At 36.4% G+C, this 24,714-nt stretch overlaps 3 protein-coding genes across 4 annotated transcripts; all 3 read right to left on the bottom strand.

The window, feature by feature from the left end:
• Nucleotides 1-952: 952 nt before the first annotated feature.
• LOC121808290 (endochitinase A1-like) lies at nucleotides 953-6,617 on the bottom strand. The gene is made up of 5 exons (XM_042208698.1): nucleotides 6,088-6,617; nucleotides 4,698-4,807; nucleotides 4,219-4,599; nucleotides 3,192-3,828; nucleotides 953-1,362 (listed from the first exon to the last, which is right to left on the bottom strand). The coding sequence occupies exons 1-5, from the start codon at nucleotides 6,326-6,328 to the stop codon at nucleotides 1,295-1,297; spliced, it is 1,437 nt and encodes a 478-aa protein (XP_042064632.1). The 5' UTR covers nucleotides 6,329-6,617; the 3' UTR covers nucleotides 953-1,294.
• Nucleotides 6,618-8,116: 1,499 nt separating this feature from the next.
• LOC121809524 lies at nucleotides 8,117-11,657 on the bottom strand. Of its 2 annotated transcripts, none has more exons than XM_042210217.1 (3): nucleotides 11,087-11,657; nucleotides 10,866-10,968; nucleotides 8,117-9,443 (listed from the first exon to the last, which is right to left on the bottom strand). In XM_042210217.1, exon 3 carries the CDS (start codon nucleotides 9,439-9,441, stop codon nucleotides 8,353-8,355), a length of 1,089 nt encoding a protein of 362 aa, XP_042066151.1. In that variant the 5' UTR covers nucleotides 9,442-9,443; nucleotides 10,866-10,968; nucleotides 11,087-11,657; the 3' UTR covers nucleotides 8,117-8,352. The 2 variants fall into 2 exon arrangements, with proteins under 2 accessions (XP_042066151.1, XP_042066152.1); XM_042210218.1 differs by having other exon boundaries at nucleotides 11,403-11,657.
• A 5,645-nt stretch (nucleotides 11,658-17,302) lies between these two features.
• LOC121809458 (WD-40 repeat-containing protein MSI1) lies at nucleotides 17,303-21,038 on the bottom strand. Its single transcript, XM_042210093.1, has 6 exons — nucleotides 20,565-21,038; nucleotides 19,725-20,051; nucleotides 19,449-19,601; nucleotides 18,214-18,338; nucleotides 17,991-18,086; nucleotides 17,303-17,674 (listed from the first exon to the last, which is right to left on the bottom strand). The coding sequence occupies exons 1-6, from the start codon at nucleotides 20,907-20,909 to the stop codon at nucleotides 17,446-17,448; spliced, it is 1,275 nt and encodes a 424-aa protein (XP_042066027.1). The 5' UTR covers nucleotides 20,910-21,038; the 3' UTR covers nucleotides 17,303-17,445.
• Nucleotides 21,039-24,714: the final 3,676 nt, after the last annotated feature.

Below are 24,714 nucleotides of genomic sequence, written 5' to 3'. Positions count from 1 at the left end.
GGCGCGGAAGGATGTCGAGCGGGCATTTGGTGTGCTCAAATCACGGTGGGCAATTGTGAAAGGGCCGGCTCGTTCCTGGTACAAGAAAGTCATCGTCGATGTCATATATGCGTGCATAATCATGCACAACATGATAGTCGAGAATGAAGGCAGAAGCATCACCGATTGGAATGAAGATGACCGTGCATCTAGCTCGTCTGACACGTCGACCGAGACACCCGATAGAGGGTTACCGTTAGGCTTCAATGAGGTTCTATCTAGACAGGCCTCAATGCGCAACCAACAGGATCATGCGCAGTTCATGAGCGACATGATTGAAGAAGTGTGGGCTCGTAACCGTCGTCGCTGAGTTTGCGTTTTTTTTAATTCGCATTGTAATGTACTCCCTCTGTCCCGTGTTACTTGCACTATTTTCCTTTCTGGGCGTCCCAAGTTATTTGCACTCTTTCCATTTTTAGTAAAAATTATCACCTACAGCCGCAATTGTTGACTTTGCTATACACTCATTCCTTAATCTCCGTGCCGAAAAGCAAATGTGCGAGTAGCCCGGGACGGAGGGAGTATTAATTTTTATTAAATGAAATGAAGTTTTTAAAATTCGTATTTTAATTTATTAAGTTTTTTTAAATTCGTATGGATTTTGTAAATATTAAAAAAATGATGATGTGACGCGTCATAGGGCGAGCCTTAGGGCGCCCCACTACAGGTGGGGAGGTAGGAGGATAAAACTGATGACGTGGCGCGCCATAGGGCGCCACATTGCTGATGCCCTAAGAGCTCTATAACCGCAAAAATAGTCATATTCTAGAAACATCTAGGTTACTTTCTCAATAAAATTATTTATAGGTTCTATATGATACTGCCAAACGTTTCCAGAGAGCAATGTATTAGATGCCTATAGTTTGTGTGAGTATAGTAGTATAACCCAACAAATATTATGTAGGTGGAAGCATTTTAGAAGACCATTCTCATTTCTTAACTAAAACCCAACAAATCTTATGTAAGGTGGAAGCATGTTACAAGATGATTCTCATTTCTTTACTAAAACTATATAAATAGCTGTAGTCCTTTTTTTGTTAACATTACATTCCGCACTTTCCATAATTGCAAATCCCAGAAAGAACCCGTGCATTTTACGGTTTATTCTTTCGGAAACCTGCAACTAGGCGACCTACCGGTTTCCTTTGATGGTTAGGTCGCATACGGCCATCCTGTAAGGTTAAGTATCAACTCCAATTCACTTGTTTGTGGCTCTCTCAACCACCAAAACTGTTCATAGACACTGGGGCCTCATCTAGGATATCCAGCGCAGGAGCAAGAATGTCAGCAGTCCATTTAAGCATTGGATCCTCAGACTGTAAGCTGCAAGTATGCATTATTCTTCAGCAATTCTCGACTCAAGAAAATTGCAGATCAAAAGGTGCAATCAGATACAGAAAAATACATTTTGGAGAATTTAAGCTTAAACCCATCATGCACAAAACTGCATGGCACTGAATAAACTTTATGCATAGTATGTACTATATTAATGTACAAGAATTTGAATTTCCGACAATTGCTGGAAAGTTCTAGTGACAAATAGAACCCTGATTTTTGTACAAGGAAGGATCATGATTGCTGTGACAAAACATAGCTTAAATTATCATCAGAAAATGGACGTTTAATGTCGACCAGGTTAGAAGTGAATCGCGTCAACAACATTTTTTGTTGCAACACTGCAACAGATATCCCCCCAGCATCCTATTAAGTTTTTCCCCATTCATAGCATTTGTTTCAATTGCAAATAGCAATTTACACGAGACAAACCATTATCTTGAACCATGCTCATCTCGTATTCAAGAAAGCAAAATGGCAGTCTTCCATAAAATAAAAGCTTTCATCTAATAGAATGAGAGTGAACAACTTATGTGTGGATCAGATGAAACTATCATAGTACCCCTAGCATGGTTTTCTCAGAATAGTTTACTGCCACTTATTGGGATGGAATTCCTTAGACAAAGCACTTAAACTAGTACTCCATATGTGATGTGATAGGATTATTCAAATACCTATTTTTTTCCTCTTAAAGATGTATTTTTTTATAAATAAGGTAACAAAAACCATAGTTGCTCTTGCGGCCTGATTTTTGTTTATTAAAGAACGCCAAGTGCTGGAGGTGCACCTGTCGGCTGTCAGCCTGAGACAAATCTATATTATACTTTTCTTATACTTTTGAAATCAACTTTCAGCAGTTGAATCATAGTATTAAAGGAGCAAATGCAAACAACCCTAGAGACAGGCAAGGCACACCTTTTGAACCCCAGGCACATAATTAAGAAAAATATTGATGATGATAAATTACATGTTAAACTATTGTAGAGTTAGAAGTAATGGTAGTAAAACTTGAAGTAATCTAATCTTTATTAGCACATTGATGCAGATCAAACACAATGAAATATGCAAAAAGAGCGAATCAGAGATAGTCCGCATGACTAATTTTGGGATTGATTGAAGATCAATTTTTCTGGGAGTCCTTGCTGCAAGATGATTGAATTTAGAGAGGATCGAATTCTATCATAGGAGATCATAACTATACTACAGTCTACTAGCATACATTCAGGATCAAAACTCCACCATGAAACTTCATACACCTTCAAGTTTATTAGAGAAAAAAGATATTTTAGGGTCTTATACCCAATATTTCGAGTATTGAATGTACAGATATTTAGCTTAGGCTGGACTCAAGCCTAGATGACCATAAAACAGAAGCACCCCCCCCCCTTTGTTGTCTCTTATAAGTACTGAACCTTCTTCCAATCTAATGCTTACCTCCATTTAATATTGTTCCTTGTTCATTTTGATCACTGCTTGATATGCAAAAGAGGAGCCATATTTCATGGGAAATGGGATTGGAAACCACCAGGAGAGAGAAGACATGCTGCTGTCTATTCCTTTTTAATTGGATTGTTTCAGATGAGTTCTCATTCTATGCGTCACAACATTTCTAGAGGATTAGATCAATTACTTATTGGTATGTCACATACCCCTTGCCATGGATTGTGTCTTTTAACTTTTATCAAGAAATAGTACTAAATTTAAAGACATTATACAATTAGACAGCAAGGTGGAGAATTACCAAGAAAAATCATCAATACAGTATCTGAAACTTTGAAGCCAAAGAGAATTGTAGGTATTGTTGTTTTGGTACTTACATGAAAGAGTATAGGAAGGACTGGTTGGTGCAGTCTGGGGTGTTGACACTGCTCCGGGTGATTTTCTGGGGGAATGGGGAGACAAGTTTCGAGAAGTTGGAGAGGGACTTGGTGAATCATCAGAACCACAATGTTGACAGCCTTGAGCTGCTATGGGTGTGGGTGTAGGAGAAAGAGAACCAGAATTTGGTGAAAAAGAATGCTGAGGAGCATTATATGGACTGGGTAAAGGTTCATAGGCATTGCATGTAGGACATGGTGCTGGGGCATGATGTGAGTTGGGTGAAAGGCCAGGAGAGTAAGATGGCGCCATAGACGGTCCACTGTGATAAGCACTTTCTGTTGATGGAGATGGAGATGGAGATGGAGATGGAGAAGGTGTGGGTGTGGGTGTGGGTGTAGGTGCTGGTGCGTAAAGAGAATGATTTAGAAATGAGGACAAACTAATTTCCTTAACTTTTCCAAAAACAGAATGATCAAGCCCAAGGTTTTCCATAGAGGGTGATCCAGTAATTATTTGAGCTAGCTGTCTTAATCTCTCTGGCTGTATAGGAATGTCAGATGCAACTAAAGCTTCAACCATCACCGGCGGATCTTTTGTTGAGCCATGTTTGTTTGTTACTTGTACATACACCATCTGCATCGAGAAAGATTCTATCAGGCCAGGAGGAAATGGATAAACCAAATTCATATTCCATTAGATGAGACCAAAGGCTTTTAATTCTAAAGGTATAACTATAAATGGGAGTGAAAAATATATCAATGGAAGTCTCAGTTAGAAGAAATTTAAAATCTTTAAATATATGAAGCAAAGAAACAGAAAAAAACTAAAATTAAGAACATAGCAGCCGAAGCAACAACAGTTGTGGGTAGACCAGATTAAGAAAGGTTGAATCTATCATCCCCTTATGCAGATTAAAACAACAAAGTTACATACGTAACAAGTACCAGGATTCAAGCTAGGGGAATGAAATTCAACTGCTGACCCAGAATTGCAATGGTATTCTAAAGTAGAACTTAATTTTACCTCATTGGGCGTCAGGTGCAATCCCAGTTTTAGTTGTTCTTTCAACACTGGAAGATTTTCTTTTATTTCATAAATTGAGCTATTGAGGGTGAAATTGACTAGAGGCAAAGACAGCAAAGGTGTACTCTCTGGAATAATAGTAACCCCGCCAGGAAATTTTAGAATCTCAAATGAAGAAGGTTCTCCAAAAATTGTGGAGGTTAACGTCAAATTGTACTGTTGAAGAAACAGATCAATCAATGACAATTTTAACACACTCAATGCCACAGGATTTGTTGTACTATTAATCGGATCAGGAAGGAAGCCAAACACCACATCAGTCCAGTTAGATAAGCTATTCCAGTTAGAGGCATCAGCTGGGTGCATGGACAGAACAGCAACCTGTGAAAAAATAAGTGATCATCAACAGATCTATTCTTTTCTCTGAACTTGATGGTTGAAAAAACAAGTACTGTATGAAGTAGAAGACTGAGGCCAACCTTAAAGGAAAGGACACCTATTTCCTCATTGATATCGTATTCTAGTCTTGAAATATATGGTATAAGTTCAGAAATTGGCTTTTGAAGCTGGAAATATGATTGAACAGTTGCTGAAAATAAGAACCATAACCATTAGTCAGACAAGGAATGAAGATTTTAAACAGAGCCATCAATAATATAAAAAAAAAACCATTTTCTTCCATGTAAACTCTTGCCTCTAGAAATATGATAATAAATTCATGTAGTAAGATTCAAGGAAAGAAAAACACAAATAAGGTGACACAACATTATAATAACAGTAAAAAGTAACTGATCCAACTAGCTGTTATAGTAACTACCTTTTCTAATAGTTATTGCGGTCTTCACAGCTTAATAGATGGTGTAAAAGATGTTGCTACAATCACATTATTAATAAGTTGGTCTAGCATCTAGGCCATACAAATATAACAGCTGATAGAAAACCTACATGGTCCAATTCTACGTTTCCAATTAAAATAAATTATTTCTAGCTTGATTCACAAAGTATGCATGGACACCTGAATAAATATAATCACAAGAGAGTAGACTTCAATCAAGAGAACAAAATAAAATTCTCAATAAGGCTGCAGTACTGGCAACAGTGTGCCAATCAGGGCATCAAAATCATCAAGTTAGGTACTCCCTGGTCATATTCACAGATTTCAGCAATAGATTCTATTGTCATTATTCCACATCCTGGAAAAGAAACATTCTGGTTAGCTTGAGAATCTACAACTAGACCTCAAGAAGAGCTGACGGAGCATTACTTTATCTACAAAGTAAGACCAGGCGGAACAGATCTTGCATAAAGAACTGCATATCAGCGACTTCATGTAAATGCATGTCTGCAAGTAACTACATTCATATAAAGACCTCAAACAAAGTTATCTGTACTGAGTTAGTTGGAGTAAAGCCACGTACGCCATACAACTCAAGAATTACCAATTTGTTCTAAAAGTCCAAACAACATGTAAGCGCTGTTATAAAGCGAGTTTCCACAGCAACATATTACACATCAGATGCCAGTTTCTACCGTTGGACTACACAAGAAATCTGTACACAACTTATTCCAGTATAAACTAAAAGCATATTCAAGTAAAATAAGCTTCACATCGTTCCAACAACACGTCAAAAACATCTATTCTAACAAACACCATGTAAAGAAGCGCCAGAAACTCAAAAAAATGGCATAAAAGTCCAATTTTAAGTCCAAGCACCACGCGCAAGTATAATTAGAAGCACTATAGGCAGAAGTACCAAATCGATTACAGATTTCTAGAATTACGAGAAATTCAATTCAGCTAATTCTAAAGCAATCACAACATAACTTCCTAAAAGCCCCCAATTAAACATGTAGAGATAAGCAATTCACCACTGAGCTTGATTGAGGTTTTAGCATCAAACCCTGGATGCTTGAATCGAAAAGGAAGAACCCAGAAAAGGGCAGAAAAGAAAGCGGCGAGGCTGAGCATTAAAACTAGGGCGCATTTGAAGCTGAAGAATCTGGAAACTCCCACCGCACACCTCTGGCAGAGGAAGGTTCTAGAACTGTGACGGGGCTGCTGCTGCTGCTGCTGTACAACTGGCAGTTGCTGATTAACGGCCTTCCCCATTCCCACCACAGCATCGGTTTCGGAGCGACTCTCTCTCTATCTATCTATCTATCTTTGTCTCTAAGAAAATCAAAATTTTATCTCTCTAGAGATTAGAGAAGGTGTATGTATCAGGGCAGCGTACACGTAGAGGCACAGGAAGGGGAGCGGGATGGGTTTGGCGTGATTCGGTTGATCTCACTATCAGAGTGAGTTTCCCTCTGTGGAAGATGTGGAGAGAAGAAGTTGGGGTGGGAAGAGAAAGGGACGGGTGTGCAATGCCAACAAATGCTCTCCCAATCTCCCTACCATTAAACGCACTCAATCTAAATGCTTTTTTATCACTTATTGCTTCATCTATAATTCTACTTTAATCATATTACTATTCACATATTATATGACTGTGTAACGACTCGAGAAAAAGGACTAAAACAGTGATAAACGGACTAAAAGATTAATATTTTTATTTTTAATAAATAGAGGAAGTATATTTTTTTATTAGACGAAGGATATCTACCAGGATAGCTGACCCTAACCATTTAGTTAAAGAATATATAAGTCCCGTGCCACTCGACGACATTACTTTGATTAGGAAGTAAGTATATTCTTTGTCTAATCATTATTCTCTTTTAATTTTATATTAGGGCACAAACTCCTATAATCATATGGCATTTCTCATATCTCTCTGTATATCTGTACTTTAAAAATTAGTCAACTGATTAAAAATTTAAAATTCCTAAAAAAATACACTAATTATATTTTAAAGAAAATTAAAATTCCTAAATTATTTGTTCAAGAATAACCCTTGCACCTCTCGAAGTCGACATATATTGGGCGATCATCATGCATAACTTCTAGAACTGAGAGTGCAGCTGAGGCTGACTACAATGAAAGAGTAGTTATATAGGAATAGGAGAGCGTCGGAGGGGACGAGGCAGAGTGGAGATTCTCCTCGGTTGCCGTATTCAGATTGATTCACTCCCTTAGGGAGTATTGGTTGGAGGCAGAGAGTTTGGTTCTCTTAGGTGCGCCATTTGAAGCCTCGGATCCCACACAAATTTTGGAGTTATTCCGGAGAAGGGGAACTTGAAGACCCTCTTCTTAAAATGTCAATTAAATTATGGCCGCTTTGCCACATGTTCTAGGTGTTGGCCATAATGTTGCCAAATTTGCTCGAGTTCTTGAACACTCGGGCTCAATCCTTGTGAAGGTGATGGTAATCACGTTCGGATTGTCTTTGTTGTACTTTTATCATTTGGTTTATTTCGAGGATGTGGTCTTCTGATATGTTGATGAAAATGTGCAGCATAGCCTTCGTCGGGCTATGTCTGGTAGCCACCTCATTGCCCTTCATGCGTTGCCTCGATTCCATATCATTGAGTTTGAGTTCGTAGTTGTCTTGTCTATATTCACCACCGACAGTTGAAAAAGGGTTGTCGTTCGAATTTGTTAATGAACAAGGAGTGTTATCCCCTTCAATGTTCCAGCTAGTCGACACATTATGTAGTTGAAGATAGCCCCCATGAGCATAAGATTTGTTCTCTCTTTTCTCTCATAGAGATGAGACCAATGCTTGTGCGCAGGTGCATTTACTATTGTATGGGAATTCTGTTTTATGCTACTCTATCCATTTTAAAAAGATGGTGATTTGTGCACCATGGCAAGTTGAAATCTACGGTTCAAGAGGCTCTATAAAGACTTATTACATTACAAAAAAGGGGTGTGGCAATTAACATTTCAAACCTAACAAAGCTGAAGGGAGATTAAAATTCTGCAGAAGCTACATTCTTTTCCGTAAATACTCACGAGTGAGTGAATAATTAACATGTGATAAACAAATTAATCAGCAATTACAATGTAAATTACAAGATGCAAGTTTTTCATCCATATTCCTGACCTATCCTATAATAGTATCATACAACTCATGAATCAATGCATCATGGAATATCAAATGTGCATGTGCAAATGTTTAAAAGTTACAGCTAACCCATTTCCTACTTATGAACCTTTCATGATATTGGGCAATTTGAGGCAAGGTAAGACAACTATATCATCCCTTGATTCACCTCTCTATTCCTTCCCCTCCTTCCCGAACGCCCCAGGACGACTCTACTTTGGCGACGTAGGCGCCCAACCAGAGACGAACCACTGTTCTCATCATTTTCATCTCCTATATCATCATCATTTTCACTATCTTGGTCAGAATACTCTAAATCATCTATTGCGTTGTGGCGATGCAATCTCACAGAGCCTCTATCAAGTGCACCGTTGGTGTTGGAGCCTCTCTCTTGTCGTCTATTTGATCCGTCATTGCCTGCAGAACCAATACTCTGCAGAAAGAGGAACATAGACATCAAATTCTGATTAACGCCAACTCCCATGCCCTCATTCCGCTCCATGGCATTAATATCAGACCCCTCCTCCTCTTCATCTGAATCAGACTCATATTGACCTCCTCCTTCTATCACATAATCACCAAAAAACACTGCTCCTGGCATTGACGATCTTATGGTACTCATCACATCTTCTCTCTCTCGGTCACGCTCCATCCTCCTCCATTTCTGTTCTAGAGTGGGATCCACTACTCTTGGCTTAGCAGAAGGGTGGTCCACCTTCACATGTTTCCGCAGCTCTTTGAATGTCCCCATAAATGTACAATTTTCCTGCATACAACTTCGTTTATTGGCATTGAGCTGTTCTCGCGCAGGCTCTACAACAGTCCAGCCCTTCACCTGGCCCCTGCAAAGAGGACATGCAAGCTCTGCAGCATCACCATTGTCCGCTGAGTGACCAGAAAATGGGCCAATAACTTGACCATCAAGTGAATCGTGAACCGAAGCACTGTCAGATGGTGCTGCTTTTGCATAGGCCTTCTTGTATTGGTCAAGGCAGTTCGAATAACGAAAACTTGTCCCGCACATGTAAGGACGGCATCCTTTGTCATGGGAGGAGCACAAGAGAAGGACAGCATTGTGAGGACATTCCATGCACACTGAGCATGTAGCATCTTCCCAGTCTTTTTTTATTACCTTGGAGCAAGTGTCCTCCTTTTGTTTGTGCGATGGTAGGGGGTATGGTGTTGCCCTGCACTGCCGTGAAGCAATCTGGCGTTGACCTCTGGTACCTTTTGCCATTCCTGAACAACACCCACCAACATAGAAATCTTATCAAACACAATAAATCACATCATTATTAAGTCAAAGGCAGCTGATCATGAAAAATTCGAACTACAGCAGGTTATGTATAAACACAATCAATTCACCAACACAAAACACATGGGTATAACCGTATAAGTTTATTATTCTCACCCCATTAAAAATGATTTTACAAGCGAGCATATAAACAGGGTAAATATATCCAGCAACCAAAGCCTTTATTAACAAATAAACGCATTAAATATAGTGTTAAAATTTGTTGCATGAGCAGAAATATTTTTTATAAAGAGGCCGTATGCTATCAATTCCAATATGTGCACCAATTAAAGCATGCAAGCAAAAACAAGTAAAATCAACTTTTGTAGATACAAAAAAAGCCCAACTCAAGTAAGTCAAGTTGCATATGAATCATGATGGAGGAAGCAGTCAGTATAAGATAACATAAGATCAAAATCCACAATTAACCACTAAGAAACGAATGTAGAACATAAGATCTGGTGAAAGTTGTACCAATCAATAAAGTGATAAAAAAAATGACTATCATTAAGTAAAAATCCCTGCAGAAGTTTAGGATTGAGAGGAGATTCTTTCAAAAATTCTCAGTAAGTGAACAAAATGACCAGGTAACCAGTGAGCGTCCTGGAGAATTTAAGCTAAATGTAAATTATGAGATGAGAGAATATGAAACTCTATTACTACCACACTCAATTCAATACATCTAAATAGTACCATTACCATTACCTTGGCTCACTCCAAAAACGACTCCAAACAAAAAAAAAGAGCAAACAAGAAAGAATTGTAGGTGCAGCAATTCCTAATCAAAACTTGTAGTATGATGAAAAATGTAAACTTAATGAAAATATCCAACCAAAATAACATGTCGATTATGGGAAGGGAAATCAATCAGAAAAGCATCACTCCTAGTCTCCTACCAAAATCAAGACAAGCAAAAGACAATTTCCTATACCTCCAACTCAGCATCAGTGCACAAAATAAATTATAGAAAATGCACGTATGTAAAAAATGTCATGGTATAAAATATCCTTCTCATAACCAACTCTACTTGATATAAATTTGAAGATCACAACATCTTGTAAATCCATTAGTTGAAAGAAAGAATGGTGTCACTACCAACTGCCATTGCTGTTAATTTTGGCAAACATAGTTCATAGAGACTTTCCAAAAACTAAAACCTCATTTCCCCAATAACATAAGCACAAAATTCACGACCCAATTTCGTCTAACCAGATCTTACACTATGGAAAAATCACAATTTATTAGAACATCTTCATAGCCCCCAAATAGCTAAACAGAATTACCAATTCAAATGATAAATGGAGCAGGCTGAATTTGCACAGAATTCAAAACCAGAATTCAGCCACAAAAGAGAAGAACAAACCCACCTCGTTATCCACAAAGCAAATCTGGATCCTAGTTGAAGAATTATTGGCGGAGACCAAAATGCGCATCCACTATATTTATATACGCGCAAAAACAAAATTCGACCTTCAGAAAATAAAATATCACTACATCAATCACGATTCAGATTCACGTATACATACAGATATACATACATAGCGTTATTTTATGAAAGGGAGATTCGGATAACATGCTAAGTAGATACCTAAAAGCTAAAACACGAAACAACGTGCCACAAGCTCGGAATCACGCGAGGCGACAGATAAGGCTATTGAATTTTTTTTACAGAAGCTCAACTCAATCGATCGCTCATCAATAAATTATTAGATTAGAAAAATCTATAAACTAATACAGCAGAAAATAATATTTAATCAGAAAATCAATAAAGGAGCCAAAGCACATGCTCCTCGACGATTTAACCATAAATTAACATCACAGATTCCCCAGTTAATCACGCTACAGTGAAAATTACGCTGCAAAATATTTTTGAAAAATTGATAAATTAGCAGGAAATGCTTTACCGAAGAATTTTGCTAGTATTTGGTGGATTCTTCTAATACTATTAAAAATGAAAAAAAATGTAGTATACTATACAAAAAAAATTATAGAGCTTAGAGAGAGAGAGAGGGTGTGCATCTGAGAGATCGAGGGGATATCAGAGGGCGGCCATTTCTCAAAGCTTCCAATTACTGCTTAAAAATTCGTAGCACTAAATAATTAATTAGAGAAATGGGCTGAAATCATTTTTAAGAGTGTTTATTAATAAAAGTGAACGGATGTATATTAAAGTAACCGATCCCCAACATCTTTTCTACTATAATGTTTTATTTATTTCATTATATGAACATGGAGCAACTTAATAAAATTTCTGTATTTGTTTTTGAGTTTAGGACATATAAATCATACAGTACTATCTTAATTTATTACTCTAACAATTTTATTTATAGGTCTTACATCATTTTTTATCAATTTTTCATTCTAGAAACATCCATTATCTACCATAGTTTCACTTAAATATTTATGGGTCCACTATTTTTTTTTTGTTTATTTAATTTATTTATTATGTACTCTCTATGTTTAAGTTCGTAAAATCATTTCTTTACCACTAGAAATTAATAAGTAGTAGATGTTTAGTGTGTTAAATAGAGAGATTATAAAATTTGAGATAGAATAAAGTAAGAATATTTTTTTAAAAAAATAGAATAAATGAAATGTGTTACATTTTGCTAAAAATATAATTAACTCTATTATGTTGTAACGTCCTGAAAATGAATATAATTCCATTAACGCGGAACAAGGCGATTGTTAAATTATATACTATAATTTAATTGAAATACAAAATTTATTGAAATTAAAATTTTTTAAAAAAACAAAATGAAGTTAATAAATACAAATTAAATATAAAAAACAAAATCAAAATGAATATAAAATTAAATTAAATTAAATTAAATATTAAAAATAAAATAAATCAAGAAGTTTTTAAAAAAAGAAAACTAATATTTTAACCTAAGAGCATCCACAATAGCGCCTAGCGCACCGCCTAGCCGAGCGTCGGCGCTAGGCGGTGCGCTAGGCGAACTATTGCAGCCGCCTAGCCGATTTCGCGGAAAAAACCGCCTAGTGCTCGGCGGTTCCGCGGCGCTAGGCGGTGCGCTAGGCGATCCGCTAGGCGCTATTGCAGCGTCCGGATCGCCTAGCGCACCGCCTAGCGCGAATTTTTAAATTTTTTTTTTGTTTCCGAAACACTATATATACGCGACTTGCCCGTCATTTTCATTCGCACCACTTGTATTAACGAGTACTCTCTCTATCTTAATTTCTGTACAAGATCAACACCTAGAAATGAGTAAGGCCGGTGGTAGTGGTGGGAGTGGTGGGGATGCTGAGGAGTACGAGCGTATAATGAACGAAGCGCTAGAGGCCTATACGAACCGTGAGATTGATCAATGGATGCAGAGGGCCTTGCAGCCGGCGGTACCTCGACCTCGACCAGTGGTACACCGCCGAGCGGTGATTGATCGTGATCACGTAGCTGCACATCAGCGCCTATACGAAGACTACTTCGCACAGGAGCCGCGGTTCAACGCCAACCTTTTCAGGCGCCGTTTTAGGATGCGCAGGTCCCTGTTTATGCGTATTGTTAACGGATTGGAGCAACGATATCTGTATTTCCGCTTTAGGCACGATGCGGCTGGCACGATGCGGCTGGCAGACCCGGCCACACTCCTATTCAAAAGTGCACTGCGGCAATCCGGCAGTTGGCCTACGGAGGCGCTACAGACATGTGGGACGAGTACCTCCACATCGGTGAGACGACTGCCCTGGAGTGTATGAAGTATTTCTGTCAGGGCGTGATTGAAATATTCAGTGATCAGTACCTTCGAAGCCCTACCCCCAATGACTGCCGGGATCTGCTGCGGATGCACGGGGAACAACATGGGTTCCCAGGGATGTTAGGCAGCATAGATTGTATGCATTGGGAGTGGAAGAACTGCCCCGCCGCCTGGAAGGGGATGTACACTACCGGCTACAAGGGAAAGAATCCCACGATGATCCTCGAGGCCGTAGCTGATTACCGGCTGTGGATTTGGCATGCGTATTTTGGGATAGCTGGTTCGAACAACGACCTCAACGTCCTCAACTCGTCGCCACTTTTCAACCAGCAGTGTCAGGGTGTCGGTCCGGCCATCAGTTTTGTCGCCAACGACAACAGACATGATATGGGCTACTACTTGGCGGATGGGATATACCCTAGGTGGCCCGTCTTTGTGAAGACGATCCGATGCCCAGGAGATGAGAAGAAGGCCTACTTTGCGGCACGGCAGGAGTCGGCGCGCAAGGACGTGGAACGCGCATTTGGTGTGCTCCAGGCTCGATGGGCAGCAGTTAAGGGGCCAACGCGTTTGTGGCACGTCGACTGCATTGCTGATATAATGTACGCCTGTATAATCATGCACAACATGATTGTCGAAGATTAAGGTGGACAACTGACTGATTGGGCCAACGATGATAATGAAGCTGGTCCAAGCCACGGCGTAGCCGCCCCTAACGTACGGAGTGGGGTACCCCACGATGAAGACGGCCGCCTCCAAGCAGATGCCGACATGCGCCAAACGGAGGCTCATATTCGACTCCAAAAGGATTTAATTGAAGAGTTATGGGCGCGGAGGGCTGCACGACGTTAGTTTTTTTTTTTAATTATGTACTTTTTTTTTAATTAATGTACTTTGTAAATTTTATTAATATTAGTGAATTTTCTCGTTTTTGTGGCGTAAATTTAATTCCGTATATTGTGAGATTATTAATTATTTCATTTTGTATATATTTGTTAATAGTGATGTGGATAGTATTATTAATGTTTCCCGTATATGTCTCGTAAATTAAATTCCGTATATTGTGTGATTGTTAATTATGTCATTTTATATAATTGTTATTAGTGATGTGGCTATTGATGTGGCTGGGCTATTTATGATGTGGCTAGGCTATGGCTGGGCTATTTATGATGTGGCAGGAGGATTTTTAGTGCTGATGATGTGGCAGTGGCTAGGTTATGGCTGAGCTATTCCTATTGTGGATGGCTGGGCTATTGCTGGGCTATTCTTATTCCTAAATGTCCTTGGCCAAGTAACGAACGGGGGGACGGAACGCTTCCGCGTGTCTTGGTAGCGTATCTCCCCCGGGAAAGGGGGTCGTGTTTGGTATGTACGATTTTCTATATGCTCAACCTGGTGTTTGGCACGGCTCATCTACTTGCTTTTTTGGGGACGATTATGTGTTTTTCTCAAATAATATATCTACGATGGTATGTCTTCTCCCTTTCTTATCCACATTAGGCTCTTTTTCAATCAAGATATTTTCAGCAATAGATTTAAGGAAATTGTGTTTAGTCAATTTAGTAGAGAGAGTTCAAAGTAAGTACTACTATAAAAGAGAATAAAGTTTATTGATAATAATAAAGTAGGATAAATAACATATATAGATTATTGGTAAAAATAAAGTAGGATAAGCACCATACATAAAAGTTATTAAAAGATTTAACTTTGGACAGAAGATGAAATTACTCATTTAATTTGTGATATCTCAAAAAATTATGAATCGATTAACCTGGGACAGGAAGAGTATTGTTAATTGGAATTAATAAATCTCTATATAAGTCACACATTCGTTACCAACTGACTAGTAATTTAATCTATTATAATTAACTACTAAGTAGTAGTATGATTTATGGATCCATAAAAAATGATTAATTATTTTTTAAAATAAGATAATATTTTCACATAAAATAATTTAATTTTGTAACTTAATATCGAGTGTCAAAAGGTTATGGTCGAATATGTTAGATACTTCGAGTCATAAACACGCTACTCTCTACTAAAATAACCGATACGTTACGATTTCACATTCAACATTGAAAAGTCTAAGTTACATTTGAAAATTAAGCAACACAGTTAGATTAACTAGAGGTTGTTATTAATTTTTTTATAAATATTTCATCCAACTTGTGGATGTTGTTTTGCTCTTTTTTCACGTCACAACACCCACTCATTCACATTCTTCATAGACGATATTCGATTAGTTGGAATACAATAATATTTTGTCATGAAAGAGGGCCAAAACATAAAACTAGCTTTAATTAACACTAAAATATATGATGGAGTAATTCATAGTATCAGGTCATCCACATCTGTGTCTCAATACCGTCTCTTAACCGTCTCATCCATTTACTATTCATGGGTCCCACTGCACTTTTTACCCTATCTCTTAACTAAGAGACAACATCTGCATCCCTCCATCTCTTAACCATCTCATCCATTAACTATTCATTCAATTTTATTTTTTATTTTTATTTCCAACAAATTCAATTAATACTTCATTGAAATATTAAATTAATACTAATAATTCATAAAATCATTAAAAACCATAAAAATTACGACATCCGAAAATACGAAAAATACATAATTGAAATCCTAATATTTATAGAAGTGATTGGGGGCTTAAAAATAGGAAAAAAATCAAAATATTGGAAAAACGACTAGTATTTTTGGGGATTTTTTTTTAATTTTTGATTTTTTCAGATTAAGAAAAAAAAACATTTTTAACGGATATAAACGACGCCCACTCGCGGGCCGGCGAGTGGGCGTCACGGCCGCACGGGAGCTCGCCACGTGGCCAACACGCATGGCGAGACAGCTCGCCAACCACCTTTTGGCCGAGGGACACGGGACGAGACGGAGCACCCGCATCGCCGTCTCGATGCCGTCTCGTCCCTCCGGGACGAGATAGAGCCCACGTCAAGACGCCGATGCGGATGCCCTCATACTATCAAATTCACCAAACTAAATACCCTGTGTAGAGTAAACGTCATTGTGTTAAGGAAAGAACTTTCTTATGTAGTCTCATGTTATACTTGTGGAAATGAAACATTTGTTTCCAATTATTAGACATTTCAAGTTAGTAACGTGTAAGGCAGTAGGTCAAGATATAAATTTTATTATGTAAACTATCTATGAATTATGTAGTCTCTTATTGCTCAGAAGAAAGTGGTGCCTTTTTAAGATAATGACCAATTAGATGATTGACTTAACTATTAACACTCATGTTGATTTGATGTATAACATTAAAAGAGATCATTTCAAATTTGAATTGTATAATCTAATTTCTTAGAGCATTAAAGCAAAGAGATAGACTTTGATAGGAGTCCCAATGTCCAAATTAGTTTAATGATAATATCTACTAATTTGATTAATTAATTAATATTTGATTCACAATTTATTAGGTAATAAGTTTTTTATTTTCAACAAACGATAGTAAAAAATGAGATATATATATTATAAGACATTAAAGGTCATTTTATAATTTTACTCTACCAAATAATCTTAATTACCAAACGATTCACAAAAATTGCCCCGTTTTCAATCTTATCACAAAACAACAACAAATAAAATAAATAATTAATTTAATATTCAATTTTATCTCTACAACTAATACTCAACTTAATTTCAGATTTAGTCTTGATTTTAATCTAACAACACTTCCCAGATGATATTACAGAATGAAAATAAAAAATAAATGATTGTATTTCACTGAAATTGATAAAAAAAAAAAAAAACATGGCTGATGTTTCATAACCAAACTTCAAACTAATGTAGAAGGAGTACTTACCTAAACCTAATAAGTTTACCTCAAGCTATCAGTAGAAAGTCCTACCTGAACCAACTCTCTTTGTCCAATATGAGAACTAACTTGCAAATTGGCACAAAACTAAAAAAAGTAACCAAAGAATAAATTTGAAACAGACACACACGATGACACGACAAACACATAAATGACTGAACTTTCCAGTATAAGGTCAAAATTCAATGTGTCATGAGATCATCCTTGATAAATAATTATATTACTGCAGGAAAATCGACAATTAGCATTATAAAAAAATGAGTTTGACACTGAAAGTAATATAAATACTTGAAGTTAATGATACATCAGGAAAGAAGAAGTAGAGGAGAGAGAGGCCGAATTAATTACCACAACATAGTACATGGCATGGATATTTTGGTCAGTTGAGAACTAGGAAGCTTTGGTAGAATCATCCCCTGGCAGATCATCTTCGTCGTGGTAGATGTTTTCTGCCATCTGCCAAATTTGCAGTATATTATCTTCGGCCACACTAGCAACAACCCAGTCCTCACATGGATTCCATGAAAAGTCTGAAATCTTGCTTGTATGACCACCATGAATGAATAACAACTCTGGTGGCCCATCCTCCGCATCCTCTGGTGTTTGTTCTTCGTCAATCCTGTCATGCAGTTACACAGACGTATGAATACTTGTAACTCTTTATTTTCTTAATATAAGAGAACAGCCATTAGCCAAAGCATTAATTAGCACAATATAGAGTTGCTGTGATTAAGCGGGCATTCAAACGCCGTTAGCTAATGGTATCATGGTGGTTGTGCTGAAAAAGTAAATGGCATTCAGGATAGATCCAAGCCACATAGTTGGAAATCTTGAAACTAAATAAGTTAAACTAAAGCATTAGCATTTCAAAATACGGAATATTATAAATTTAGTCAAGAAATTGACTGCCATTTCAAGTAGGCTGCATTAGTTACCTGCTAAGATCCCAGATCATTAATCTCCTACCAAGACAACAAGAAGCTAAGATGGTCTCGTTTTTTGGGTTCCATCCAACCTGGAAAACCTCCTCCCTGTTGTTACAGTTCAAGAAGAGTCAATTAAAATGAGAGAGGTCCACCGATCCCTTAAAGAAATTTTTGCAACCACACAGATAATAAATGAGGGTATACGATTATTCCTTTATGTACAAAATCTTACTTGTGGCAATCAAAGGTGTGGAGGGCAGTAGAAAGCTTTCGCATATCAAATAATTTAACAGTCTTGTCAGTAGACCCGGTTGCTAAAATCCACTCGTTAAATGGATTGAAGGCTAAGCAGTTTACCTACAAAGTGCATATCAGAAATAAAATGTTCAAGTACACAATTACAAGTACATCTGAAGCAAAGGAAATTAAACAGATTGAAGAGGCTATGTAGTTAGCCTACAGAGTGCATATCAGAAATAACACGTTCAAGTGCACAATTACGAGATCATCTGAAGAGAAGGATATTAATTACTGCGCATCCGCATTAATGAATATAAATGCAAGCAATAGAAATATTATATATATAGTACATATATGCCATGCAACAAATCCTAACGCACTACCAAGTTAGTCCCATGAGGCACCATAAGCATGCAGAATAGTACTCCAGGCAGACATAATATCAGGACATCAATGGCTAGTAATGCATATTTTACTTAAGGGTCGATTGCCAAAAATTACCAACTTTGACCCGATTTTAGCTTTAGCACATGCTATATAGATCGTCTCAATAATGAGACCACTTTACAATTGTAGCAAAATAGGTAATGCCCCAAAAATTTCCAATAACTGAAAACACAAAGCTTGATTAATTTTTATATCCACTCCACGCTGGTAGTTGCTTATCCTATCAACATGAAAAATAATATGCCCAAGCCTTTTTACAGATACAGAAAAATTTTGAGTGTGTTATGTTTCTACGAAGTGAAAAGTGACCATAATTGAAACGATTTATAAAGCATGTAGAAACCAAATTCAGGTGAAAATTTCAGTAATCAGCCCCCAAAAAAATAACACAGTTTTTTTTCTTACAATCACATTAATATTCACAAATTTGGTAGATTTGCTGAGTGCACCCTAAATATGTAGATGAACTTTTAGTTGGAGAATAATCTTAGACCAGGAAGAATAAAATGACAATTTTTCTGGTGTTTATATCTACTAACTGAATCATAGATCACAATCTTAAACATGCAAATTGTGACAAAGGTTTCTCTCTCAACTAAACACCTTAACAAGAAAGATATATTTTCCTTCTAAATAGTTCACAATCACATAAAGCCCTCTTTTTTGAAGAAAAAAAGAACATGATACCTGTTAGAGGTGAGCATCCAAAAGATCAGTATTCAAATGTAAAAAGTGGTAATTTATTTACCCAGTAAAAAGATTGCCAGACATGGCACCTACCTCACTCTGATGAGCAACTACAGATTGTGCAGGCTTGCTCATTGATGGATTACGAAGATCCCATATGTGCAAATACTGATCGTCTCCAACAGACCCAAACAAGTATTCATGCCTAAGATGCCACGCTACATCTTCAACCACGCCTTCATGAATCTGATCTCATTGCATATAGTAGCTTTGTGTTAAACTGTTAATGAAGTCATGACATGCAGGAACCCACAACTTTTGTACAGCAAAAAAATGGAACAAATGTCCCCTGAATATTTCTTTTATTACCTTGAAAATTTGCATTGCATCTAAAGCCTTATTCTTTGGAGTCGCATTTATGTCCCATAAACATATTTGGGCATCATCTGAACCACTCAACAAATGACCCTGCTTGAACTGGCTCCATGATAAACCATATCCCTCGGTACTATGGCCCCTAAGCCTCAAATCAGGGTTGCACGCACCATCCAACGGAGGCTTAGAAGGATGCTTGCTATAATCAAAGACATAAACTTCTGCACTAACAGTCTTAGTGGCAATAATAAACGGGTTTTGAGGCATATAGCGAGCACGATTCACTTCCCCATCATGATTAATTTGCTGAATGATTTGCACCTGCATGTGATCACATATTGTGTACTACAATCAACAAGAGGGCTTTTGGAAATTTCACGTGTAAAATAGCCATAACGAAAGCACATAGCCAAAAATTATCAAACAAGCAGTAATTAGTTTCCAAAAAGGGGTAGATTTTCGCATATCTGGTATATCCTGCTTCAGCATTCAATCGTTATCATCACCATCATAAACCATTAAGGATATCGAGTTCATGTTAGTAAATTTACATATACAGGCGTATCAGGAAAGGGTTTTTCGGCATAAAAGATTTGCTCATAAATGAGAATTTATCTAAACATCTAAAATAACAATCTAATCCAATCTCCAGAGCAACTACAGCGATCAAGTTGAGATCTTGAGACTTAATTGGAAACAGACAAATTAGGTTATCAAAACAAAAATTCCAGCAATTACAAGTCCTCGACGGTCCAACTTCCGGAACACAAAGTACAACACAGAGTAGCAGCAGCAACAGAAAAAAAATCAAGCTAAACTTGTGGAGAGGGCTACCTTGCCATTAGCGCAGCCGAAACCGCCGAATTCAGAGCGCTCATCTTCGTACTGGCGAGCATCATTCTCAGCATCCTCGAGGGGCAGCTGAGCCTGAGCCACCATCAAATAATTGGGCTCATTCTCGGAGGTGTGGGTGCCGAGGATCATCTTCTGGACGGAGTAATCCTTACCCGGAGGCTCCTGGCGGTCGGGCAGCCACTCGACGGTGAGGGATGGCCATTCGAGGGCGTGGGTGATTACCAGATCGTACAGAAAGGGGGTGTTCTTCTTCCAAATCTTGTACTCCTCGTTGACAAGGCGCTCCTCGATTTCCCCACGCATTTCGTCCTCGTCTTTCCCCATTTTCGAGCAGCGCCGAGTAGAGGTAAGGGAGTGGAGGTTTTTGCAGGCGTAATTTCGTTTCTGGTGAGGGTTTGGAGGGAGAGTTGGAGGGAAGGAAGAGAGAGAGGAATCCTTTTCTTCTTCTGCTTCTATTACTATGCTGCCGAGTTGGGTTATTGGGCTTTTTTTTCCTAGCCCAAATGATAACTCACAACGACTATTATTCCATGGTGGTGACTGGTGTTCGGTTTCCAAGATAAAATAATACGTAAATATAATCTAGGATTGAGGTATAAGATTAATTTAGTCATAGGTGGTAAGCTATGACTAATTATTCATTATTCATCTAAGATTGAGTTGTAGGATTGAATCCCATGAACTAAACACACTACAAATTTAACACCTGATTCAATCTTGTAAACCGATCACACAACATTTGTACTCGTTGCTCAATTAAATGAAAGAGAAAATAATATTGAGAACGACTTTTTTTCTATTATTCTCTCCTTTTTTCGAGTTATTTTAATTATTATTTTTTTCCCTAAAATATTTGAAAAAATGTCTAATTTGTCCTAGTGGGATAGAGAGAGTAACATTTATTTTTACTCAAAAAGAAGAAAGTTCGTTCCTCTCGCTCCCTACCATTGAGATGACGTTCAAGTTATTTAAAAAATGAAATATAATTAAATGATAAAAGAGAAACAATTTAAACGGGTACTACAAATTAGAATTTAAAATTTTTAAATGATTCAATGGTCGGTATAATCAATTCAGTTTATTATATATTTTTTGAATTCTATTAAATATTCCTTTTGCTGACAGCTAAATAACTAACTCTCGTCCCAAAGGTTAAGGCATTAGTAATACAAACACTACTACGAACTGCGGCTGTGTTGCTTGGTGGGTAGTTCAAAATTTCTACTTGGATGTTTAATTTTTAATTGAAAAATATTACTCCTACTATAATTTTATTTTTTCCTTTTGTATTTGACCGTTGGTAGTAGTGACGTGAGGTGATAACGAGAGATTTCAAAATTTGGGATAAAATTGGATAATCTTTAAGTTTTTTTGGATGAAATACATATACTAGTATTTTTTTCATAATACGAGATAGAACCATGCAAACTTTTTATGTACTAGTAGTATTCAGCGGCGGATCCAGGTGGGGTCGGCCGACCCCACCACCTGCCGTTGAGTTCAGGCGGGAAGCTTCTTTCATCAGCCTCCAACCCCACAATGTTCACGTCTCCACCCAAACGCAGTGTGAGAAATGAGGAGACTGAGTAGAGAGAAAGGAGTCTCATCGCAGGAGGGAGGCGGTTGTCGATGGAGAGATTTTAGAAGAGATTTTTCAGTATTTTTTTCCATTAAAAGAAGATAGTAGAGATGTTGAAAACAAAGGGTCTTCTATCGTCATTATTGTTTTCTTTACCCTATATTTAGTTTACCTAGGAAGCTATTCATTAAACATCTTGAACTATGTGTATTAAATGGTCAATGGGCTTTGAATTTTTTATTTGTATTACTTCTCTAGAAGTATATTAAAAATATTCCCTCATCTGATAATTTCGACGAAGCTAAATCAATTTATTTAAAATAAACACACACTTTAAAAAATATAAAGTAAATATTAGTACTTGATTTCTTATAATTTTAGTTTATAATTTAAATTTTCTAACCTTAATGTTCAAATTCAAATTATTTCTGCATTTCTAAAACTTGGAATGTTAAAAAATATATACTCCCTCCATCCGTGAATAAGAGTCTCGTTTTTTTCATTTCGATCAGTCCTCTAATAGGAGTCCCAGTTCATAATTACTATAAATGGTATAAAGACTCACATTCCACTCACATATCATTTAAAACTAATATATATAAGTGCGAATCACATTACAATAACTTTCTTCAACTCATTTTTTTAGCATTTCTTAAAACTTATACCGGAAGGAAATGAAACTCATATTCGCCAATGGATAGAGTACTATGCACTTTTTAGAATATCGAGACTAGAATGCATTATTTAAATTAAAATACATGTTTATTTAAATAATTAATTTAAATATTTATTACTTCATTTTATTCAACCCCACGATATTTAGTTTCTGGATCCGCTATTGGTAGTATTTTAGAAGCTTTGCTCGTATTATCTTCCCTTTCTTATTATTTTACTTTCAAAATATAAAAATTGACTAAATTACCCCACATAAGATTTCTTTCAAGTGAACTACCCTAATAGTCCTCGATCTTGCCAAAAATGCATTAACAGTCCTTAAAAAAATTTAATACCAATTCTAGTACAATAAGACTAAAGTAACCCTAGGTACCAATAAATTTTTAATATTTGAGGGCATTTTAGACTTTAAATACTGCTCCCTCCGTCCCCAAATAATATTCACTTTGGGGATGTCACGAGTTTTAATGTCAAATTGATTAAGTAAGAGAGAGGTAAAGAGAAAAAGTAATTAAAGTAATGTTAGTAGAGAATGAGTCTCACCTTATTAGAGAGGAAAGACTTTCCAAAATTAGAAAGTGCATATTCTTGTGAGACGGACTAAAATGGAAAGATTACATATTCTTGTGGGACGGAGGGAGTAATATACTATTTTTGTTATTTTAGTTACTCCTTAAATACTAGTATACTGTTTTTATATTTTTATTTACTTAAAATATTTATTGTCATTATGAGTTTAAAAATAAATACAACCTTAAAATAGTTTAATTATACTTTATTTTTTTTAAAATTAAATATTATTCATTATAAAACTGAAGAAAAAAAAATATCTAATAGTAATTTTTTTAATAAAAATATTAAAGTGAATTATAGAAAATTCTTTTTTGCATGTGATTTATTTTCACTTAAAAATTGAATTATTTTTTTTTAATTTGAGAAGAAAAAATTTTATAGTGACCTATACTAAATTTTTTACTTAAAAAATGTTACTTAAATATTTAAATGTCATTATATTTAAGTGAAAAATAAATATTTTAGTTACATTGATTAAAATATAGTACAATGATAAAATATTTTTAAAGTATAATAATTGAAATTAAAGCGAACTCTTGCAAACATTTTTAATAAAAATATTAAAGTAAACTAAAGTAATTTTTTATTATAAAGCTCAATTTATAAGTTATTCTAGTAATTATTGAAAAAATTTAAGTGAATTATAATTCAAAAGAAAATGTTTTATGTTGTAAAAATATAAAATCAACTAGTACCAAAAAGGTAAAAAAAAATTGCCCGGAAATGTGCTTTTATATATGTCCAAAAAAATTGCAAGAATTAAGAGGTACAAAAAATGTTATTTCCAAAGACCAAAAATGTCTCCATGGCATTTAGGAGATTTTTCAAATGTAGAGGGGTATAAAAGACCGATATGTACCAAAAATGTAATTTTTAGGGACAAAAAAAGCTATAAATTTTTTTTATAGCTCATTGGTGCATTTTTCGATAAGATCAGGGACTATTAGAGTAGTACACTCTTTCTTTTATGAGTCATTTTTTCCTCTTCTCTCTTTATTGGTCCCTTTCAGGCAATTACCAGAGTATATCCATAAATACAAGAATTAACTAAACACTTTCACAAGAACATGGATTTTTCAAATGCTATTCCTTTTTTATCAAGCCTTGACCAATTGTTGGTTATTGTGTGAAATAGGTATTGTTTTTCTATTTATCAATAAATACTAATATATCCATAAATACAAGAATTAACTAAATACTTTCATAAGAACATGGATTTTTCAAATGCTAGTCCTTTTTATCAAGCCTTGACCAATTGTTGGTTATTGTGTGAAATATGTATTGTTTTCTATTTATCAGATG

This window comes from Salvia splendens, chromosome 6 (genome assembly GCF_004379255.2).
Source record: "Salvia splendens isolate huo1 chromosome 6, SspV2, whole genome shotgun sequence".
Classification (NCBI taxonomy): domain Eukaryota; kingdom Viridiplantae; phylum Streptophyta; class Magnoliopsida; order Lamiales; family Lamiaceae; genus Salvia; species Salvia splendens.
Note: the sequence above shows the minus strand (reverse complement) of the source record. Positions and strands in the feature narration are given on the sequence as shown.